The sequence below is a fragment of the Lithobates pipiens genome, unplaced genomic scaffold (assembly GCF_037356315.1).
Source record: "Lithobates pipiens isolate NorthernLeopardFrog02 unplaced genomic scaffold, aLitPip1_a1.2 Scaffold_23, whole genome shotgun sequence".
Classification (NCBI taxonomy): Eukaryota; Metazoa; Chordata; class Amphibia; order Anura; family Ranidae; genus Lithobates; species Lithobates pipiens.
Window position 1 is genome coordinate 80,467,666 of NW_027507785.1, and position 23,475 is coordinate 80,491,140.

The 23,475-nt window shown below is 42.8% G+C and overlaps 1 protein-coding gene across 2 annotated transcripts in view; it reads left to right on the top strand.

Annotated features, from left to right (window-relative positions):
- SYNPR (synaptoporin) overlaps positions 1-23,475 on the top strand; it is a 360,670-nt gene that overhangs the window by 227,607 nt on the left and 109,588 nt on the right. The window contains exon 1 of one of the 2 annotated variants that reach the window (XM_077451937.1): positions 12,145-12,552. The exons of the other annotated variant lie outside the window; for it this stretch is intronic. Within the exon in view, the coding sequence (XP_077308063.1) occupies positions 12,529-12,552 (24 nt within the window). The 5' untranslated portion in view covers positions 12,145-12,528. Of the gene's footprint in view, positions 1-12,144; positions 12,553-23,475 lie in introns of those variants that run through there. 2 annotated transcript variants of the gene reach the window in all.

Genomic DNA, 23,475 nt, shown 5'->3' on the forward strand with positions numbered 1-23,475 from the left:
CCTCATCAACATGGGGACAAGGTGCTTTGGGGTGGGTAGGCCGCGCGGCCCCCCCTTCCCCAAGGCACCCCCCATGTTGAGGGTACGCGGCCTGGTACGGCTCAGGAGGGGGGTGCTCGCTCGTCCCCCCCTTTCCTGGCCGGCCGGGTAGCGTGCTCGGACAAGGATCTGATGTGGACCTGGGGGGACCCCCACGCCGATTTTTTTTTGGCGTTGGGGTTCCCCTTTAAGTCCATACCAGGTGGCGGGGCCAGCGACGTCTCCTTCGCGGGCCCGCCTACCTGGAGACGCGCTCGAAATGAGTGGACTTTCCTCCGCGTGTGTGGGCGAGTCCGTTCATTTCAAAAGTAGGGTGGATAGTACGGCGGACTTAGTCGCCGTATTAGTCTGCTAAAAGGGCCGTGTGTGGGCAAGTAGCTTGTTCGGAAAGTCCGACGGACAGTCTGGCGGGAAGTCCGCCAGACTAAGTCCGTCGAATAGTCGGCTACGTGTGTACGCAGCATAAGTGTAACTTGTTCCATTTTCAATTCGGCTATTGCAGAATCTTTTAGGTCATACACATGACCTTCTGATGTTTATGAACAGACTTTTGTTGCTGATCTCATTTGAACTCCATCTGCCTTGACCTTGCCGTGATCCTAGATTACATGTTTGCTTCTGACTTCGGTTTTGGCTCTAGTTTCCCATGGCAATGACTTCTGGCTTTTCAAACTACGATTCTATTTTTTTTTTGCCACTGCTTTTTCTCTTTTTCAAGGCTTTGACCCTTGCTAGTTCATTGTCTATTGTGGCACAATTACCTTGTCCTATCTACTCTATGAAATGTTGGTCCACACCAACATTAGCCAAAACGTATCCCAGTGGGGCCACTCTACCCAGCATTTAAAGCCCACCACATTTTGTAGGTTATAGTTCAAATTCTCTAGACTGGAGATACTGAAGCCATTTGTAGTATTGTAAGCCATTGCCAGTATGAAAACGAGGCTAGCTGCTGCCATAACCCCGATATCGCCCTGTCAAAGTCAGAACATATAGGCGTGTGGTGATCCGGGAAGTGGTTAAATGGTTAACATAACTAAACTTTTCAGATATTGTGGACTGCATTGAATATAATTTTCATTTGTACATTTGCAGCTTTTCTTAAAATAATGTCTGGTGATGTCATGAAGGTCCTTGTTCAGGCACTTCCTGTTATAGCTTGACAGTTCTCTGTCCCTGTCCCCCAACTGTGTCCTTGCATTGTCAGATTCTCATAACGTTCAATTGACACTACAAGTGGCGATTTTGACATATAAGATACAGGCATGGTCCCACCAACAGGAAACCTGCCCCTAACAAAGAATGAAAAATGTTGAATGTAAGTATTCTACCTAAATTGTAACTTCTCTTTTGTTGAGAACAGAACAACCCCTTCTGGGGGATCTGTGCACACTGCCTGCTTTTTAACAAACGTTGTAGCAGATTCTTACCTTTTTCTGTTCTGAAGAAACAGCTGTATATTTCACCATGCCCTTTGCCAACTGGTTTGCGAATGGTAGGGTTCATTATAACCACCTGACAGAATCTCAGTTTTCTGATGAGGAAGGCCGCAGGGTCAGCATCCCTTTAAAAGTAGTTAACCGCGTGCCGACCACCTTGCGCGATATATATAAGCAGAATATATAAGCGCGATATACAGGCAGAATCACATACCTGTACGTGGCCCTTAAAGAGGCAGCCAGCGCGCACGAGCCCACGGAAAGCTCCGTGAGTCAGGTCGTGGGTCCCACGGACTCAATCTCTGCAGGGATACCCGCACTCGCCTCATGGGGAGGAAGAACAGGGAGATGCTAATGTAAACAAGCATCTCCCAATTCTGCCTAGTGACACTGTCACTGATCTCTGCTCCCTGTGATCGTGAGCAGAGATCAGTGACATGTCAAACGTAGCCACGCCCCCTCCACAGATAGAAACATGCCCCAGGACACACTTAACCCCATACACTGCCCCCTAGTGATTAACCCCTTCACTGCCAGTGTCATTTACACAGGAATCAGTGCATTTGTATAGCACTGATTACTGTATAAAAGACAATGGTCCCAAAAATGTGTCAAAAATGTGTCAAAAATGTCTGATGTGTCCTCCATAATGTCGCAGTCATGATAAAAATTGCTGATCGCCGCCATTACTACCATTATCTACTATTATTACTATTATTTAGTAAAATTAATAGAAATGCCATAAAACTATCCCCTATTTTGGAAATGCTATAACTTTTGCACAAACCAATCAATAAATGTTTATTGCAAAAAAATTTTTACCAGAAGAATACATATCAGCCTAAACTGAGGAAAAACATTTTTTTATATATATTTTTGGGGGATATTTATTATAGCAAAATGTAAAAAAGAATAATGCGTTTTTTTTCAAAATTGTTGCTCTTTTTTTGTCTATAGCGCAAAAAATAAAAACCGCAGAGGTGATCAAATACCACTAAAAGAAAGCTTTATTTGTGAGAAAAATAAATTATATTTGAGTACAGCACCGCACAACTGCCCAATTGTCAGTTAAAGTAACGCAATGCCGTATCGCAAAAAATGTCCTGGTCATGAAGAGGTAAACCTTCTGGAGCTTATTATTAACATTAAAATACCAAATGGGCTGTGTAATAGTTTTAAATGCTATATTATTTTTGAAAATTGAAGCCTTATGAAAAAAACAAAAAAACAATGCCTCTTCTTCTTTAAACTATTCATAGCTGACTATTTGCAATGTTCACCAAGGTGCTCACACACAGCTCAGTGTATAATTTTGGCATCTGCCCGTGGAGAGGAGAACAGGGAGAGTAAAGTGATGGTGTTTGGGCATCTTTTTTTTTCATTTTGAGCAACACATAATATTATCATTGCTACATTGTGTCACCATTGGTATTGGAAGGCAACGTGGTTTATTATCATATATTTCTGGAGTTTTACTGTCTGGTTGAAACAGCCTTTTGGCTTATATTGGAAATTGTCGTCTTGGAATGCCAGTATAGCAAGTTTACACAGCATGGTGTTTGGAACAAGGAATCATAAATGTTCTCGCATAGGCCTCCTGATGTGATGTATGGGGGTAGAAGTAGGGTGACCAGATGTCCCCGGTTTCAGGGGACAGTCCCCGGATTGAGGACACTGTCCCCGGCTTTGTCCCCGTATTTGACTTCAACAGGAGCTGGGGCAATTTTCAAATACAGTCAGTGCAGAATAAAAAAAAAAATCTGAATTACACCCCCCGCTCCTACTAGCTTAGGGGGGTGTATTTTTTCCATTATCTGTGTCCCTTTCTGATGATGATGTGCTGGTCGGAGCGGATGGACTATTTCTTCAGTTTCCGGCACAGTCATTTTCCTCCGCTCCCCACCCAGTAGTAGCCGGGGGCCCGGAGAATGAGACCTGCGAGGCTGTGAGGCAGGCGGTGGCGGCAACGGGCATTAGTGTCCGATTTGTCCACCGCAATATCGCAGTCCCGCTATGAGTCGCTGATTGCTGCCATTACTAGTAAAAGAAAAAGTATGTCCCTGGATTTCATTTGAAAAATCTGGTCACCTTAGGTAGAGGAGCATCAGATAAGACCTCCTGGGAAGGTCCGAATTAAAATGACTGATTTCCTGAGTTACAGCAACATCAGAGGCCAGCTGTTACTGAAAGATGACCCGGGTCAAAAGTAGCGGTTCATGAACTAAGGGTGCCCCTAGAGAAGACTACAGCATGCTTCCTGGAAGACGGGCAGGAGAAGAATATACTCCCTGGTGATGAGGAAGGCCTCTTTTGAATTTTCATTGGACAGAGGACTAGACAGGCGGGCAGAGGGTGTTTGTGTGGTTGATGTCTGAGTGCGAATTACAAGGTAATGTCTAGAGTTCTTCCTTTTTTCCATTGAGCATAACCGAGACAGCATCTTGAGGACAACCATATGTAAAGCATACCTCCCAACCTTTTGAGATGTGAATGAGTGCCACCTATCAGCAAAAGTATGCAGGCAAAGGGCACACCCCCGGCCACGCCCCCTTAAAGGAGAACTATACAAAAAAATTGCAAAGATTGGTTAAACTCACAAGTGTTTTTTTTATCACTACTATTCCTTTATATTGACTTTTGAAATTTTCAAATGCAGCAATTTAGAAATCAGATGAAAGGTTTAGCACTGGGAAACACTTTTTTATAGATAAAAAAGTGCATTTTATATACATCTATATAGATCAGACCAAAATGAAGGACAAATGAGGAGGAATGGGGGACAGAGGGACATTGCTTCAAATCAGGGATAGTCCCTCGAAATCAGGGACAGTTGGGAGCTATGGGTAAAGTATCATCTATGTTTTTGTTTTTTATGCTCTGTATTATTCTTTTACCATTTTTGTGTTTGTTTTCTACTTGTTTTTAGAATAAATGAGATCCTTGCTTATTTAAAGTGGTTGTTAACTTTTACCTACAGGCAAGCCTATAATAAGGCTTACCTGTAGGTAAAATGAATATCTCCTAAACCTGTACGGTTTGGATGCAGACGCTGCCGGACCTTGCCGGGAAGAAAACTCCCACGTTGTGATTGGCCGGAGTAGCAACACCGGAAGATACACCAAGGGCAAAATGTAAGCTCCCTCGGCGTGACCAGGAGAGATACCGACGCCCCGTTCTAATGTAAGTATTTCATTTTGCAACCCAGATGGGACACAAACCCACAATCTCTGGTTTAGTCGGGTTGCAATGTTTATCTCCTGGATTTTTCACCAGATTAAAGCAAGCTTCACTCTCTGCAACATTGACTATTTTAATCCTAAGGCCCCTTTCACACTGTCGGACCGTTCAGGTCCACCTGTCAGTTTTGACGGCGGACCTGAATGTTCACTTCATGCTGGTCTATGGAGCGTGTCTTCAGGAGGTGAGGGGTTTTCTCCACAGCGGTACCTCAGGTATGAGATGTACATACTTACAATTGGTCCAAGCTGGACCAATTTAACTATGCAATTAAAATCAGACTTGGAGTTCAGCAAACTAAACTTATGTAGAAAAAAAAATGTGAGCAGACAGTGCTTGCTGCGTCTCTTCTGCAATAGACACCTACCTGCCTTCTACTCTATGCACAGCTCAGTGTAGATTCCCGGCTCCCTCCAGCTGGGCTGAAATGACTGACTCCCACAGGCGTGCAAGGGATGATGTCTTTCACTCACCAGCCAATCAAGACACCAAAATGGCAGGACCTGGAAATAGCTGGGGAGAAGATGACAATGGCAGTGTTGTCAATCTTCAGTATGTTTACTATCAGCAAAAAACGGGCACTTGTCTCCTGCCAGTAAATGCCAGTGACAGCAAAAGGTTGCCAGTAAAAAAAATATGGTTGTGAAGCTCGGCTCAGAGCTGTGGATGCAGCTCGTTGAGACCACCCAAGTGCCTGTTGTAGTGTGTTCGGGTAGCAGCTACCGGGGTCAGGTCTGGCAGAGGCGGTGCCTGAGTGTGTTGTGTGATGTCATGGTGCAAGGGAGCCGAGACAAGCGTCCAGAGCCTCATGTATGGTTCTTTGGGACGGGAGCAAGGCAACCAGGGAGTGGAACTGTCAGTGCTGTGTGGACTGAAGGGACCATCTGGCATGGAGAGAGACTGTCACTGTGACTCAGGAGGGGACGTGTCGTGATGGTGAGGTGTCATCATCATCTGTGCTGCTGCACACTGCTGTCAGTGTCACTGTGAGAATCAATTTCATGTGTGTGCCGCTCATTCTAATTTCTTGCCCTCCTGAGTCTTGTCCCTGAGATACTTACTTAGTATATCAAAAATAAAATAAGAAAAATATGTTTTTGCCTTAACCACTTGCCAACCAGCCGCCATCATTTTACTGCAGCAGGTCGGCTCATTCCTACAAATCGTTGTAGCTGTACATCAATCCCTTTAACAGACAAACACTGCATGGTGGGGGAGCTGATGCGCGTGGCTGGCAGACGCAATCACTCCACAGAGAGCCAGAACGGGGATCTGTCAATGTAAACAAACAGATCTCCATTCTGACAGGGAAGTAGAGAGAGATTGTCTGTTCCTAGTGATTGGGGACAGCGATCTCTCTGAACTCCCAGTCAGTCCCCTCCGCCCACAGTTAGAAACACCTCCCATGGAACACATTTAACCCCTTGATCGCCCCCTAGTGTTAAACCTTTCCCTGGCAGTGTCATTTATACAGTAATCAATGCATTCGTATAGCACTGATCACTGTATAAATGTCACTGGTACCACAAAAAGAGTCAAAAGTTCCCGATCTGTCTGCCACACTGTCGCAGTCCCGCTAAAAATCGATGATCACTGCCATTACTAGTAAAAAATAAATAAAAAATTTATAGTAAAAATACCATAAATCTATCCTCTATTTTGTAGACACTATTTTGCACAAACCAATCAATTTAAGCTTATTGCAATTTATGTTTTACCAAAAATATGTAGTAGAATACATATTGGCCTAAACTGATGAAGAAATTCATTTTGTAAAAAAAAATTGGGGGATTTTTATTATAGCAAAAAGTAAAAAATATAGTTTTTTTTCAAAACAGTCTTTTTTTGTTTAAAAACCGCGGAGGTGATCAAATACCATCAAAAGAAAGCTCTATTTGTGGGGAAAAAAGGACATCAATATTTGTATGACGCAGTGCCATATCGCAAAAAATGGCCTGGTCATTAAGGGGAAAATTCTTCCATTGCTGAAGTGGTTAATGGCTACAGTCGTGGCCAAAAGTTTTGAGAATGGCACAAAAATTACTTTTCACAAAGTCTGTTGCTTCCATTTTCATGATGGTAATTTACATATACTCCAGAATGTTATGAAGAGTGATCAGATGAATTGCAATTAATTGCAAAGTCCCTCTTTGCCATGAAATGAACTTAATCCCATAAAAAAACATTTCCACTGCATTTGTGAAGAAGGCTTCAGGGCGCCCAAAAAAGTCCAGCAAGCACCAGGACCATCTCCTACAGTTGATTCAGCTGTGGGATTGGGGCACCACCAGTGCAGAGCTTGCTTAGGAATGGCAGCAGACAGGTGTGAGTACATCGGCACACACAGTGAGGAGAAGACTTTTGGAGGATGGCCTGGTGTCAAGAAAGGCTGCAAAGCAACTTCTCTCCAGGAAAAACATCAGGGACAGACTGATATTCTGCAAAAGGTAAAGGAATTGGACTGCTGAGGACGGGGTAAAGTCATTTTCTCTGATGTATCCCCTTTGCGATTGTTTGGGGCATCCAAAAGAAACCTTGTCCGGAGAAGAAAGGGAGAACGCTACCATCAGCCCTCTGTCATGCTAACAATAAAGCATCCTGAGACCATTCATGTGGGGGGTTGCTTCTCAGCCAAGGGAGTGGGCTCACTCACAAAGAACACAGCCATAAATAAAGAATGGTACAAAAACATCCTCCAAGAGCAAATTCTCCCAACCATCCAAGAACAGTTAGGTGACGGACAATGCCTTTTCCAGCATGATGGACCACCTTGCCAAGGGAAAAGTGATACCTAAGTGGCTTGGGGAACAAAACATCAAAATTTTGGGTCCATGCCGAGGAAACTCCCCATTGAGAGCTTATAGTCAATTCACCCGAGACGGGTGAACAAACCCCCCCCCCCCCCCCACAAATTCTGACAAAATCCAAGCATTGATTATGCAAGAATGGGCTGCCATCAGGCAGGATGTGGCCTTGAAGTTGATTGACAGCAAGTCGGGGCGAATTTCAGAGGTCTTGAAAAAGAAGGTTTAACACTGCAAATATTGACTCTTTGCATAAACTTAATGTAATTGTCAATAAAAGCCTTTGACACTTATGAAATGCTTGTAATTATACTTTAATATACCAGAGTAACATCTGACAAAAAGATCTGAAAACACTGAAGCAGCAGACTTAGTGAAAATTAATATTTGTGTCATTCTCAAAACTTTTGGCCACGGCTGTACTTTAACCACTTCAGCCCCGGGAAAGATTTGTCTGCTCAATGACCAGAGCATTTTTTGCGTTACGGCACTGTGTCACGTTAGCTGACAATTTCGTGGTCATGCAATGCTGTACCCAAACATAATTGACGTCCCTTTTTTCCCACAAATAGAGCTTTCTTTTGGTGGTATTTGATCATCTCTGTGTTTTAAAAAAAAAAAGCTAATTATTTCCTCAGTTTAGACCAATATGTATTCTTCTACATATTTTTGGAAATAAAAATCGCAATAAGCGTATATTGATTGGCTTGCGCAAAAGTTATAGTGTCTACAAAAAAGAGGATAGATTTATGGCATTTTTATTATAATTTTTTTTTTTTTACTAGTAATAGTGGCGATATGTGAGTTTTATCATGACTGCGACATTATGGCGGACACATCGGACACTTTTGACACATTTTGGGACGATTGACAACTATACAGCGATCAGTGCTATAAACATGCACTGATTACTGTATAAATGTCAGGGCAGGGAAGGGGTTAACACCAGGGGGTGATCAAGGGGTTAAATGGGTTCCCTGACACTGTGTTCTAATTGTAGAGGGAGGGTACTGACCTAGAGGAAGTGACGGATCGTGGCTCCTAGCTATTGGGAACTCACAATCTGTCTCTCCTCAAAGAACAGGGATTTGCGTATTTGCACACATGAGTCCTTGTTCTGCCTCTCATGCCCACGATCGCTCGTGGCCGGCGGTCATCGCGACCATCTGCCACGAGCATCGGCACCCCCGCAGTGCAGCGGGTGCGTGCTGATGCAAATTGTTCTTGTTTGTAGACTAAATACTGAAATTTGCACTTAAAACTGTAATTTTGGAACTTTTGAAAATTCCAGTAAAAACTTACATTTTGGGTGTCGTGTCAGTAAATTTCAATCTGGTAGGTTGGCAACACTGGACAGCGGTCAGCGAGGGATGTAACCGCTGCATCGCTGTAAGGTGGAGGTAAGTATTTCTGGAGGTTTAGTCCTGCTTTAAGTAATCGCTGTTATCAGTTGTTAATAAAAGTTAGAGATCAGCCACCATTTTGCCCAAATCCTATTTACTCCTAAATTTAATAGGTCTTATTTAGCACATTTTACCTTATTAATAATATGGCAGCACTTCTTTTTTTTCAATGTGTCGCAACTATAGAGACCAGGGGCAGACTGACAACTCATGGGGCCCCCGGGCAATAGGAGATTATGGGGCCCCCAGGCAATCAGAGAATATGGGGCCACACAGTAGACACAAACACACACACAGTATACAATCGCACAGTATACACAGACATGTTTCTATTGGCTGAGAAGGTACTGGAGAAGTGGGGAAGCTATAATCTCAGAATTTTTAGACCAAAAGGATTTCGGTAAGGGACATTTCAGAGACAGATGTAAAAAAAAAAACACACATTTTTACATACTGTCCCTGGTTTTACTGAGGCTGGCAACCCTGATGGGGCCCCCTAGTGGCATGGTGCCCTCGGGCAGTGCCAGAGTGGCCCAATGGTCAGTCCTCCCCTGATAGAGACACAAATGTTAAACTGTCACACTTGAGAACAACCTAAATTTGTTGAACGTGGCAGAAGCAGTAACGGAAATGTTGAAAGCGTATTATGAATTTGGCGTGGGACTTTGTAATAAGGCCATACAACCAGAAAAGGGTTGCAACTGCTTCATTGAACTGTCCTGCCAGTTGTTTTAACTAACTAAATTTTGTTTACTGAAGGTTTACATCTATTTCAAGAAAATGAATAAAAGGTACAGCTTGTTGATATCACTGCCCCTTTAACTCCACAGAACATGCTTTTCAAAGCTTACAAGACTTGTCAGTCCAGCATGCAAATTATGAATGGGTTCAAAGGCTTTGATTGGCACCTCTGAAGTCTCACATCGCAGATGTACATAAGGTCTAGCTTGGGAAATATTCAGTAAACTCAATCATGCAGATCCTAAATTATAACATATTAGCAAAGTGTAATGCCACGTACACACGACCAGACTTTTTGACAGCAAATCCGTCAGACAATTCGATCGTGTGTGGGCTCCATCAGACCTTTGCTTGCCAAAAATCCGGCGGACTTTAGAAATAGAACATGTTTTCAATTTTTCCACCAGAACTCTGCCGGACCGAGAAATCCGTCCGTGTGTATGCTAATCCGACGGACAAAAAACGACGCTAGGGCAGCTATTGGCTACTGGCTATGAACTTCCTTATTCTAGTTCGGTCGTACGTCATCACGTTGGATTCTGTCGGACTTTGGTGTGATTGTGTGTGGCCAAGTCCGTTCATTCAGAAAGTCCACCGGAACTCCGCCGAAAGTCCGTCGGGAAGACTGTGGGACCTGGTCCGTCGAAAAGTCCAGTTGTGTGTGTACACGGCATAAGAGATATCGGGCATCGCGCAATAATAGGGAATCACTGCGTGCCCACATAACTGAACGAGAACTGGCAGAATGTTTGCAAAGAAAGTTGATATGGGGTCATGCATTGCACACTAGGTTACCACCTTTTCTTAAAGTCAAACCTGAACACTTTAGCAGCGTACAGCAATTTTGTTTTATACATAGATTTTGCTAATAAATAAAATGTCTAATCATATTAGGTTAAGTTAATAACAAGAGCCCCCCTTTACATCAGAGTCCACAGAGTTCCCCTTTTACATCTGAACTCGCAGAGTTTCCTTTCACTGTAAGGGAGGACTCTGCAGACTCTGATGTAAGTGAGAACTCAGGGGATACTAACTTAAGGGATGCTCTGGGAATCCTGATTTAAGGGGGAACACTGAGAACTTTTATGTACAGAAAGAACTCTGATGTAACAGGGAACACTGTGGCCTCTGGTGTATAGGGGAACTCTGATCTAAGGGGTTCTCTGAGAACCATGATTTACCTTAGTGTACTCACTCAGAGGCAGGAGAGAGAAGGGGGGAGACTTCAGTCACAGACAGGGATGGATAGTGAGCTCACTCACCCCTTGGCAGTCAGCACCTCTCATCCAGATGTATCTGTGGCTGCTGGACTTCACCCCCACTTTTCTTTTCTGAGGCACAGCCCTGGGGATGGGAGTGTGGGCAGACACAGAGGGGTAGGGGCAGGAAAGGGTGAAGATCGAGCCCTCTCTCCTTTCCCATCTGTGTGTGTGTGGGAAGGGTGGGGGGGATTGTTAGTGCTGGCTTTGGGCAGCATAAAAGAGAGTGTAACAGACACTCTCAGCTTAGACAACTACAGCCAGCAACCCTGCTGGGAAGCCCAGTCTGAATAATGTGTCCGGGTTTCAAGCAGTCTGAAACCCGGATGCATGATTCTAAACCCAAACTGTCCAGGTGAATCCCAGACAGGTGGCACCCCTAAATGCGGACTTTCTGCAATTGTACAACAAACTTGTGAAGCCTGGCAAGTCTAGCAATAGCTTTACAAGTAATTTCCAAATTTGCAGCACAAGTGGGAAGTAGTTATAGTGGTTGTACACCCTGTACAACCACTTTTACCTACAGGTAAGCCTATCTTAAGGCTTACCTGTAGGTGCTGGAAATATCTCCTAAACCTCTACGGTTTAGGAGGTATTTAACAAAAAGCGGAGCGCCGATGACTACGTTGTGCCGTTTCTAATAGGGGTCATGCTGTGACTGGCGGCTCTTACGGGCACACGCGGGAGTGACGTCACGCAACTCCGGTCAGTCACAGAGCCGGAGTTCGCGGCCCCGGAAGGAAGAGGGGTTGAACTGCTAGTGGGGACAATGGTGACATACATTACGGGCTTTGGTTTCAGGTAAGTGACACATAATGGGCTACTATGCGATGCATAGTAGCCCATTATGCTTTACCTTTGCAGGGAGACAAAGAAGAAGTAAAACCCACCAGGGTTTACTTCCTCTTTAAACCCCACCACACTTTGCAGGGGCATTCAAATACACGATCGTGCAGAGAAAAATGCCTGCTAGCGGCGAAGAGCAGCGTAGCAGAGATAGTGCCCATAAATCACAATTACTATGTGAGAGATGTAATAAAGCATATTACAGTGGTAACAACATTACCATCATTTAAAGTCATTTTTTTATTTTTTTAATCATTTCATAAACTGTAACTAGAAAATCCAATCTAGCTCATTGGAAGAAAAGTTCTTTCTTTACAGCATGATGCTGAAGCCACCCAGTAAATGTCTCCTCCTCTTCGGATGTATTTGTGAATCTATACATAGAGAATTCAGTTCTTGGCTTGTGCTATGAACCTGGAGTACAGCTAAGCTTCCAAAGGCAGAAGAGGTTTTCTGCAGCAAGTTTAAGTATCTCGCAGATCTCACAGCCTTACAAAGGGCTTTGCACAGTAATCTCTAATGTTATGACAATTCTTGCCAAGAGGAGAGCGGGGATTTTTTTTTTTTCTTGGTTGGTCTAACATCTCACTTTCTCCGCATCAATTACACTCCTGCTTCCCTTGAGTTACTGTACTTTATGCAAAGGACAGGCAAGCGCATTTTTCTGCAAGAGAGCTTTTGGAAACATTGCTCGTTTTAGCATGCAACAACCTTTGCTTAATTTCCAGAGGAAAGAGTCGGAATATAAATTTATTTGTAAATGTGTATGGTGATATTTGCTCCGGTAAGTGATATCATAGCACTGATACTGTCTTTGCTTTTATTTATTTTTTAAACTACTATGCTTTATATTAGAGTTATGTTTCTTTTGCATTGCACAGTTTTTTTTATTTTTTATTTTAACCATTTTTATATATATTATAATTTTTATTTATTTATACATTATAATTCTTACATACATTGTAAACATATTTTGTAAAGTGATATAGTATGTATCATAATATATAAAATATGATATTGTATATTATGAAAAAATACAAATATGTGCTATGAAATTAACTGTGTCTATTGATTAAGAATTTTTTAAACAATGCAAGATAGTGTTTGCAATTTTCAATATCATCATTCATCCAAATGACTTGCAGCTCTTGCATAAAGTCGCGGATTTTTTAATTAGACAAAAGAGGAATAAGCAACAAGGATGTAAAAAGCGCCATCACCTATAGCAACCAATTGGAATCCTTCTTTCACCAATTAGAACAAGAAGACACTTGACTATTGATTGGCTGCTATGGGTTTTGGCACTCTTGAATTTTTACATTAGTAGCTTGCATGTAATATTTAACTAATAGTTATTATATTTATTTACACAATATTTATTTACCCAAATAAAAATAAAATAAAAAAATAATATTTATTTACCCAAATAAAAATACAATAAAAAATTAATATTTATTTACCCAAATTACTTTGTATTTTCAGTGTTATACAATTAGTATAAAGTGCAATGATACAAATCAGCCAATCACATTCAGCTTACAATGGCTCAGAACAACCAGAGCAATGAAAGACAATTGCTGATTGGTGGCAAAGGAATATGACTTTTTTTGCTCCTTGTCTTAGGTAAACCTGAAAATGTAATTATGGATTGGTAGCCCAATTGGATAGTTATTAAAACCAGGATTACAAAAGAAGATTCAATAGTAGTTGTATATTTTTCATACATCTGCTATATTTAATTAGTGTCCAATTTCTTCATTTCTGCCTTATAGTTTATAACTAGAACATGTCGAGTTGAATTTCCTTGGACTGTGGGGATTCCTTCAGAGATTGCTTTGAAGCTTTGTCTAAAAATAATCTAATTCTTTAATCCTTTGTGACAAAATGAGAGTAAACCCTTGTGCTTTGTATAAGATTCTTGGACATTTATTATATGGAATAAATACGTCACTGGAACCATAATTCTGTATTATTGTCATAACCTTTTAGTTCTGATCCTATTAATTCTTTATAAATGATATTGATTGAAATAATATATTAACAAATTGTATAACTGTTCTTCTAGGATTTGTTTAAAGCTATTTTATTTATGGAGATCTTAAGTTTAGAGACTGATGTTAAAGGAGTCCTCCATTCAAAAATGTAGCTGTGAGGTTAATCAGAACACTTCAGGTGGTACTTACCCAGTAGCCTTGTGAGGTGCTCTGTGGATTCTTGCTACATGGGATTAGAGGGATTATATTTTAAGACAAACTGAATGGACAGCCTGATTTTTAGCACCTTCTTATGTTGATACTGCTATCACTGCACAAACTGTAGTTGAACATTAGTGATTTTGGTAATCCTCTATGTAAATCTCTGACTGTACAATGGAGAGTCTTTGATGTATGCTCAGGCACTGCAAATAATATTTCAAAATGGCAATGCCTACACTGAATTCGTTGTTGCATTGTAGCATTAATCTGGGTACTAACAGACAAAATTGGTGATGCTACATGTCATACCTTTTGTTTGTAGGATGCAAATTACTTTTGCAATATCTTGGAGAGATCCGTAATGTGTAGTACTGTATAAAATTACCCCACAAGCTGCCTTTAATTAGTTAAAGGTAATGTTTCTTGAGGGAAATATGGAGTTGCTTTCCTGTCATAATTATCTTCTGCCTTTATTATATTGAGTGATCAACAAGATAAAATTAGGTGTACACCAAAATTCATGCGCCGTACACACAAGCAGAATTTCCATCTGAAAAATCTTGGAAGCCTGGAATCCCGCTGAAGCTTGGCTTGCATACACACGGTCACACAAGTTCTCGGAACTTTTGACCGCGAAGAACCTGTTGACGTACAACACTAAGACGAGCCAAGAAAATTATGTGATAAACTAACGCATCAATATCTGGATGAATGTAGTAGCAAATCTCAATGAATTCTCAAGGTGCCCATCAGATATTTTGGTTCTAATTTTTCTCTTGTGCTTCATCATTGACAATAGTTTCTCACAATTATAGATGCTGCCAAAAACTCACAAATAAGGTCATAAATGAAGAGTGGGATATTTTTCTTTGCAAATATAAAACTTATAAAAGTCCAGTAAAGAGACACTGTCCAATATTTATTTGGCTGCATGTGCTCGCTAAGTGTAAATGCATTTTTACAAATAATTAAAAAATAATCAACGTCTGTAAATTTACAATTTTGTGTTGGGCCGCACTTTTAGCCATATTGGACTGCAGGTTGGACACCCCTGCTCTAGTTGGAGAGGATTCCATGAACTGCATATCCTTTAGCCCTTGTACACACGGTCGGATATTCCGATGGAAAATGTCCAATCGGACCGTGTTGTCGGATAATCTGACCGTGTGTGGGCTCCATCAGACTTTTTCTGTCGGAATATCCGACCGACAAAGTTTGAGAGCTGGGTTATAAAATTTTCCGACAACATGATCCGATCGGACTTTGTCCGATTGTTTCTAGAGAATTCTGATCGGACAAAGTTCCGTCGCAAGGCACGAACGTCACCACGTTCTGAACGATCGGATTTTCAGACAACTTTGTCTGACGGTGTGTATGCAACACCACTTTTGGACAAAATTAGTCGGAAAAAATCAGACGGAATTTTGTTGTCGGAATGTCCGACTGTGTGTACAAGGGCTAAGAGGCCGGCACTATTTTGTCTTAAAGTTTTATCACTGTTCAGCTACTCAAGGTGGGAATCTGATTTTCTGTGAGCCTTGTAAAGGACTGGGCCATATCAGGATTAGGACCAAACAGGGAGCCTGGCAGGTAGTGTCTTTCCCATCCAACGCCACCTTTCTTACCTACAATTCAGTTCTGAATTAAGATCAATTTAAGCCTTAGTAGAAGTCAATGTTTAGGGTTCCTTTGCATTCATGTTCATTTCTCTTTTTGGCCCCTTTCACACATGCGGACAGTATGTCCGTATTTCATCTATCCATTTGCGGATGAAATACGGACATGCATGCATTCCTATGGGATAGCGGGTGTCTGCGGATGAACATCCGCAGACACCCGCTATTGTCCGCCTCCGTTACTGTCCGATTCTGCAGACGGAGGAAAATCCTATTTTTCTATCTGTCTGCAGAGCGGATCGGATGAACACGGACAGACGGTCCGTGCTCATCCGATCCCCACAGAGGAGAGCGGAGAGCTGACAGGGCGGTCCCTGCACAGTGTGCGGAGACCGCCTTGTCCGCCGTCGGCTCAGCGGGGACAACGGAGCGATCCCCGCTGAGCGAGCGGATCATCACGGGGCGGATCATTACTGATTCGCCCCGTGTGAAAGGGGCCTTTCTCTTTTTTCTTGCTACTTTCAATTCTTTAAACTGACTAAAATGTAATCATGTTTGAAAAAAAGTCTAAAGATATGAACTCTACCAGATAACAAAATTCCACATATTTAATTATAGCATATAACCTGACACTGTGGTGATTTCTCATTCATGCATGTTCCAACTGATATAATGAAACATTCATTTTCTTTATATAATATACATTGTATATGTGATTTTTTTTCTTACATTTTATTCTGGCCTAGGTCCCAGAGCCTGGAGGCTTTGTAGAGCTTTGGATGGGATACAACCTCAATTCTTAGATCAACATCTTAACTGTTAGCCAGTCCTCATTAACTAGGCTCAACCTTCCACTGGCATGTTTATATGTGAGCATCTGACTGATGCTTGGGGCCTCTCTTTCTTTCACTCTCTGCTTTGAGAGCTTGCTGCTGGCTGAAAAGGCTGACTGCTGACAGAACACTAAGGCCGCGTACACACGCGGGGACTGTTCGCTCAACTTTGTCCGTCAAACAGTTTCAGCGGACAGTCCGCTCAAAATTAGCATGGACGGACTTGCCCACACACGACGAACGAACAGTCCGCTGAAACCGTGCGCGTTGACGTGAACGGCACGTACGACGGGACTAGAAAACGACGTCCTATACACTGCAATGCAACCTTCGGCGTGTAAATTCTTTCTGAGCATGCGCGAGACTTAGTTTGACGAACAAGCCTACACACGGGCGGACTGTCCGCTCAAACCAAGTTTCAGCGGACAGTTTTTCGGAATTTCCGAAAAACTTTGTTCGTCAGACTGTCCGCTGAAACTGTCCGCTGAAAGCCCACACACGAGCGGACTGTCCGCCGAAACACTGTTCAGCGGACAAAGTTGAGCGAACAGTCCCCGCGTGTGTACGCGGCCTAAAAGGACATGCATTGCCTGTTTGTTTTGGGGAAGTCAATAGGGGGCATCCTGTCAGTCAGGAACTGATCTAGGTTTAATTTGTGGCTTCTCATATGAGCAGATGTTTTGTTTTTTTGTTTTTTATGCTATGGGCTTGCTGTACATAGTCCTCCTGCACTGAACCTGTGTTTGTTTCTGCAAGGTTAACTGCTAATACTACCAGTTGAGCCTGTCCTCCCTACAGTATATACAGTGTATATATATATAAATTACAATATCATCATAAAAAGTAAATTTACTTTCAGTAATTCAATTCAAAAAATTAAACTCATTTATTATATAGATGTGTTATATTTCAAGCATATCTTTATTTTAATTTTTATGATTATGGCTTACAGCTAGTGAAAACCCAAAATTCAGTATCTCGTAAAATTTGAATATTACATAAGACCAATATAAAAATATAATTTTTAATACAGAAATGTTGGTTTAGTGAAGCGTATGTCCATGTACAGTATATTATGCACTCAATACTTGTTCAGGGCTCCTTTTGCATGAATTACTGCACCAATGCAGCGTGGCACAGAGGCGATCAGCCTGTGGCACTGCTGAGGTGTTATGGAAGCCCAGTTTGCTTTGATAGCGGCCCTCAGCTCATCTCCATTGTTGGGTCTGGTGGCTCTCATCTATTTCTTGACAGTATCTCACAGATTCTCTATGGGGTTCATGTCAGGCAAATTTGCTAGCCAATCAAGCACAGTGATACTATGATCATTAAACCAGGTATTGGTACGTTTAGCAGTGTGGGAAGGTGCCAAGTCCTGCTGGAAAATTAAATCAGCATCTCAGCAATGCTGGTCAGCAGAGGAAAGCATGAAGTGCTCTAGATTTTCCTGGTATAGGGCTGCTCTGACTTTGGACTTTATAAAACACAGTGGACCAACACCAGCAGATGACATGGCTGCCCAAATCATCACTGACTGTGGAAACTTCATACTGGACCTCATGCAACTTGGATTCTGCGCCTTTCCAATCTTCCTCCAGACTCTGGGACCTTCATTTCCAAATGAAATGCAAACTTTTTCACAGTCAGTGATGATTTGGGAAGCCACCTGGCTCTCTGGAGGCCTCAAATCCTTCTTTCTCTTTATGTAATCCCAGACAGACTCAAAGATGTTGAGGTTAGGGCTCTGCGGGGGCCACATTGGCTATATATTTACATAGGCAGATCGCCATTCTGCCTCTCTGGGGAACGATCACAGGTGACCAGCGGACATCGGGTCCGCTGGACCTACTGACTGGCTCCCCCTCTGTCCAATGGGCACACACGGTGTCTATTGCACAGTATCTATTGCACAAAATCACGTACAGGTAGGTGATTTTGTGCAATAGAGCCATCCTGCCGCAGTATATATGTGGTTGGCGGTCTTTAAGTGGTTAAAGAATCCCCATACACACCTATGGATGCGGGTTTCCAACTGTGGGTAACCATAAAGCTGGCCATAGATGTTTTGAATCTCAACCAGTTCAGCAAGTACTTGCCAAGATATGAATCCTCTATGGGCAAGCTCAATGTACCCAAATCGATCCATCGATTGACTTGGGTACAACCAGCATTTCAGATTTCTAGCATACTATTACTGCCAGCAGCTATAGCCATTAGCAATAATCATTGTGTTCTCCTGGCAGAGACATCTACCTGCGTGCCTCCGGCCATGGGAGAAATTACCCCACCATCACTGACGGACCCATGGTTGCAGGAAAAAAATCCCATCATCCTATGGCCTACCTAACTCACAGCATGTCTGTATCATAAAATTGGGGGCTTCTAACCTTTAAGGAAACACATTTCCTCTGCATTAAATAGGGACTTCCTGTAAAAACAGCAAACTCTTTAGGTAAACGAACTCTCAGTATTCATAGCAGGTCATTGCTCGCTAATGAAACTCAGTTTGTTCTAACGGAGCTTGGTTTGCAGCTACATGTATATTCTAACACAGTCCCAGAAACAGCTAGTATTGTCATTTTTTAAGGTTCATTATCTCTTCATCATAGTGTTATTGCAAATATTTATCTAATTCGACTGACAAGAGAAACATGTATGGTTCAGTGATCTTTAATTTTGCAAAAGGGCAAATCTTAAATAATGCTGTTTTGCCTAAATGTGCCCAGCCGTTTCTTTTCCTTCAAGTACAATGGGTGGAAAAAAATCCCCTAAACATCTGTCTTCAAATATGCTAAGTGTGCAATAAAATGAGAGTGAAGGTCCGCCTTATTTTGGCTTGTTTAATAAGGCAGAGCAAAGAGCAATGAACCTGCAAAGCCCAGTGCAACTCTTACTGTGAAAATGGTATACAGTTTATAATGCATTAGACCACCAGACTTAAATATATGAATCCAATTTTTTTCTCAGTTGTGGCTATTTTCCCTTAGTTGGTCTAAGCCGGGGTGTTAAAACTCTCTAAACAAAGGGCTTGTTTATGCTCTTTCAGACTTTAGGGTGGCCGAAATGTGACCAGTGGGGGCAAAACATGTCCCAGCATCAGTGAGAGTAAGCAATATCTCCGGTTTGGTGGTCAGTGGGAGTAAAAAAAATTGCATAGCACTCGTGATCAGTAGGAGGAGAAATAGTGCCTCATCATTGGTATCAGTGATAAGAAATTCCCCCATTGTTGGTGTCAGTGGCAGGAATTATGCCTTGCTGTTTGTCACGTACCTGGTGGTAGAGCCCGACTTGCAGGAGGAGACCTCTCTTGCGGCTCCGACTCAAGGGCCCTGGTAGTGTATACAGGTAACACAAGAGTCAAGAGTGGCACGAGTGCCTGGCAGGATCAACAGCTGGATCAGGGGATGGCTGGAACCGGAAAGGAACAGGATCAGCAGGCAGGTGCAGGAAGCTGAAGCAGAGCGGCAGGCGGAGAGGCTGGACCAGGACACCAATGCAGGAACTCTGGCAGAGGCAGGACTTCAGGTAGGTGCTGGAACCACTACTGGAGGTAGAGAAGCAGACGGCACCGGAACAGGAGGCTGGAAGCAGAGCAATCAGACAAGCCGGGTCGGAGGTCAGGCAGTAAGCGGAGGTACCAAGGATCAAGCAGGTGGATGGTCGGACGAGCCGGGTCGGTAAATGGGCAGGCAGCAGAAGTACCAAAGGATCAAGCAGAGGGGAAGTCAGACAGGCCGGGGTCAGATGCAGGCGGATAGCAGGAGTAGTAGGTAAACAAGCCGGGTCAACAGGTCACAGAAGGCAGGTTCTCAGAATCAAGGTACTCGCACGCTGTAGATCAGACAGCAAGAACTGGATGTGACCAACTGAGTTAAATAGCCCGCCTGGCGCCAACAGGTGCACCCACGCGCGCGCACACGCGCAACCGCGCGCACCCGCGGACGCGTGGAGGAAGGTCCGAACTGACCATTGCTGGCAGGATCCTCGTGACACTGTTGGTGTCAGTAGGAGGAATGGATACAAGGTGCTGCTCTCCAATCACCCAAGTGCTGATCCAGCACAACTCCAGTGAGCTCCCAACTTCCATAGCGCTCTAATTGTGTTGTACGGAAATGCCAAGTAGTGTTGCCAACCCTGTCCAGTTCTCCTTTACTGGACTACATAACTCCTCCTTCTCTTTTGTAGACCACAGAACACTCTTCTTATGCTATGGAGATGAGTAGAGTGGGAGGTGTTTCTTAGTCCTTTAGAAGATTCATTGGCAGGTCTGACAATACTGCTTGGGCTTTCAGTGAAGCAGAGACAAAGTTGTCAGCTCAAACTGGAAGTTAGGAATATGCTGGATTTCTGGCAGATCAAAAGATGTTTTTTGTACTTGCAGCATTTCTAAATGACATAAAACATGGGGAATTGTTCATGTCACGTGGGCGTTGCAATCCTTCTCTCTTTCTCTGTTTACTTCCTGGGTGTCTACCTGCTTTGGGTGTCCACATCGCTGCGTGATGTGGACACTTACTATTGGTGGAGATGACACTTTCAGCATTCAGGTCCTCTATCATAGGCAGGAAAACTCCCGGGAGTAGTAAGGAGACCATTGCCCAAGAAGATAATGAGCAGAGAGGATAGAGGAATCTGTGGCTTTAATCCAGCAGTCCCCAACCAGTGATCCGTGGACCACTGATGGTTCGTTAGAAAATGTTGGAGGTCCTCAGGTTTTCTGCCACAAATCAACATGGTGGCTGTATACCGCCCAATGTTATTTCCAATGTTGTTCTCAATGCATGCTGACAGTCAATACTGTCAGCGTGCATTGATACCCAATCCCTCCTCTGTAGTTCCGGCTCTTGTGAACTCAGAGGGAGGAGACGGGAGTAGTGCAGAGAGCGAGAGGTGAAGAAGAAGAGGACTTCCAATGGCAGCGCTGATCACAGACTGTGGGAAGGAGCACTGAGATCGAACACATGGCTGGATAAGAAGGTGAGACCATCATGTTAGTGGTCTGCGGGGTTCAAAACTATAACTTTAGTGGTCCATGAGGCCCAGGAGGTTGGCGACCACTGCTTTAATCCATACATTGCAGGGTTGCTTGTGAACAGGTATTAAAAGTCAAGACTGAGGTGTAAAGTAGTTGAAGCACAATGCTCTCTTTAGATTTCCTTTTTGCCTGGAGCTTTAAATAGCTAAAGGCCTTTTGTCATTTAAATTCTTTACTGAGTAAAAAATATGTGCAAAGAAGCACAATCAATAGCAGCCATAAAAGTGAAATATGAATTCTGATCAGCTGTTATAGATCCTGTGCTTTGTACATTGAGCTCTATCAACTAATGAATAATCCTAGAGTGAGATTTAGTGGGATAAGAGAGTTGAGCCTGCTTTGCTGTTGGTGGTAATGCAAATAATCATTCCCGCGCCCTGCAAAGTGCCTCTGGTCTGTCAATGATCTCAGGTTTATTTATGAATCTGGTCAAGTCCTTCGGCAAACGCATTGTTGTTTTATTAAAGAAGCTTTCAAGAAGGACATGAATAAGATATTTTTCAAACATGGATTTATTAAAATCAATAAATATAATCCATTAACATTTAAACATAGTTCCCTTACAGCGGGAGGGTAACTGTGTTTAGCTTAACATCTAACATTATAAAAAATGTTGCGCCTGCCCTATTACCATGCTGTTTGACATTCCTCAGGAGCTTAACCTGCCATACAGAAAGGTACCAAGAGACATTAAACAAAATGTTTGGCTGGATTAAGCAATATTCTTAAGTCCATCAATGTCTGCTGATGTCATTGGCCAGCAGCTTTCGAGAAGAGCCAGAAATGCCCCCCCTCGTTCCTCCGCTCCACTCGTGGCGCCGTCATTCTTACTGTGGGCATCCGGCTGTGAAGCCATGATACGCCGCACAGTCATCATCTGGGAGACGTTACAGGTCCCAGATGACTGTGCGGCGTGAGGGGATGTGATGTGATCACCAGCCCGGGTAATGAAGAAGGCAGACTACGAGGGACTCCCTAGCAATAGGCATTTAGAGGTGAGTAAAAAAAAATTTTAAGAATTTTAAACTATTTTTTATTTTTTGGTGGCAAAACCCCTTTAATTTTATATTTATATATTATATATATTATAAATTATAATTTTAACATTGGAACTTCTGTCGAGACGTATTAGATATAACGAAGATATAACCAAAATATATTAGCTGTACAGGTTGGGAAGACACTCATTTGCAGATGACCTACTGTTTTTTATTACCAACCCAGAAATATCCTTACCAAACTTGATCAGAGAATTTGATTGTTACTTACAACTATCAAACTATAAAATTAATCTAGCAAAATCTGAGGCAATGAATCTAATGATCCAAGAAGCTAGAATTCCTGTTTTAGAACTCAATTTCCAGTTTAAATGGGCAACAGAAAGACTTAAGTATCTGGGAATATACCTCACATGCTTTATAACAAACACGTTCCAATATAATTTTCCCCCAATTGCTCGCTAATATTAGGAATGACTTTAGGTAAAGGTGAAAGTTGACACATACGTGGTTTGGCAAAATTTGCATTCTAAAAATTAATGTACTACCCCGGTGTCAGAAACCATGAATCAGACCGAGACAGAAGTACAATTAAATCACACTTGTTTATTAAATAAAAAGGTAAATAGAAAAAGCATAGTCAAAGCATAGCCAGAGTCCAGTAACCGGATAGAGTAGTCAGCCAGGCCAGAGTTCAATAACCAGATCGGGTTAATCAGCCAGGCTAGAAGTCAGGGAGGCCAGGCCAGAAGTCAGGGATCCAAGTAGAGCAACAGCAAGCAGGTTAAGGAGCCAGAAGGGATGTCAGCAAGCCAGTCTTTAAACAGAACCGCAGGAGATGGTTTCTAGTGATGCGACGAAGGCAAAGGCAGAGGTGAAGTGAGCTGGACAGCTTTAAGTAGACAGGTCGGACGAGCATGATCAGGAACAGCTGGTAACTGTGGAGAGAGATGAGAGATGGCAATTAGCCGACAGCTGAGCAGCCAGCCCTGAGAAGGAAGGGCTAAGCCAGCCCTGACACCCGTTTACT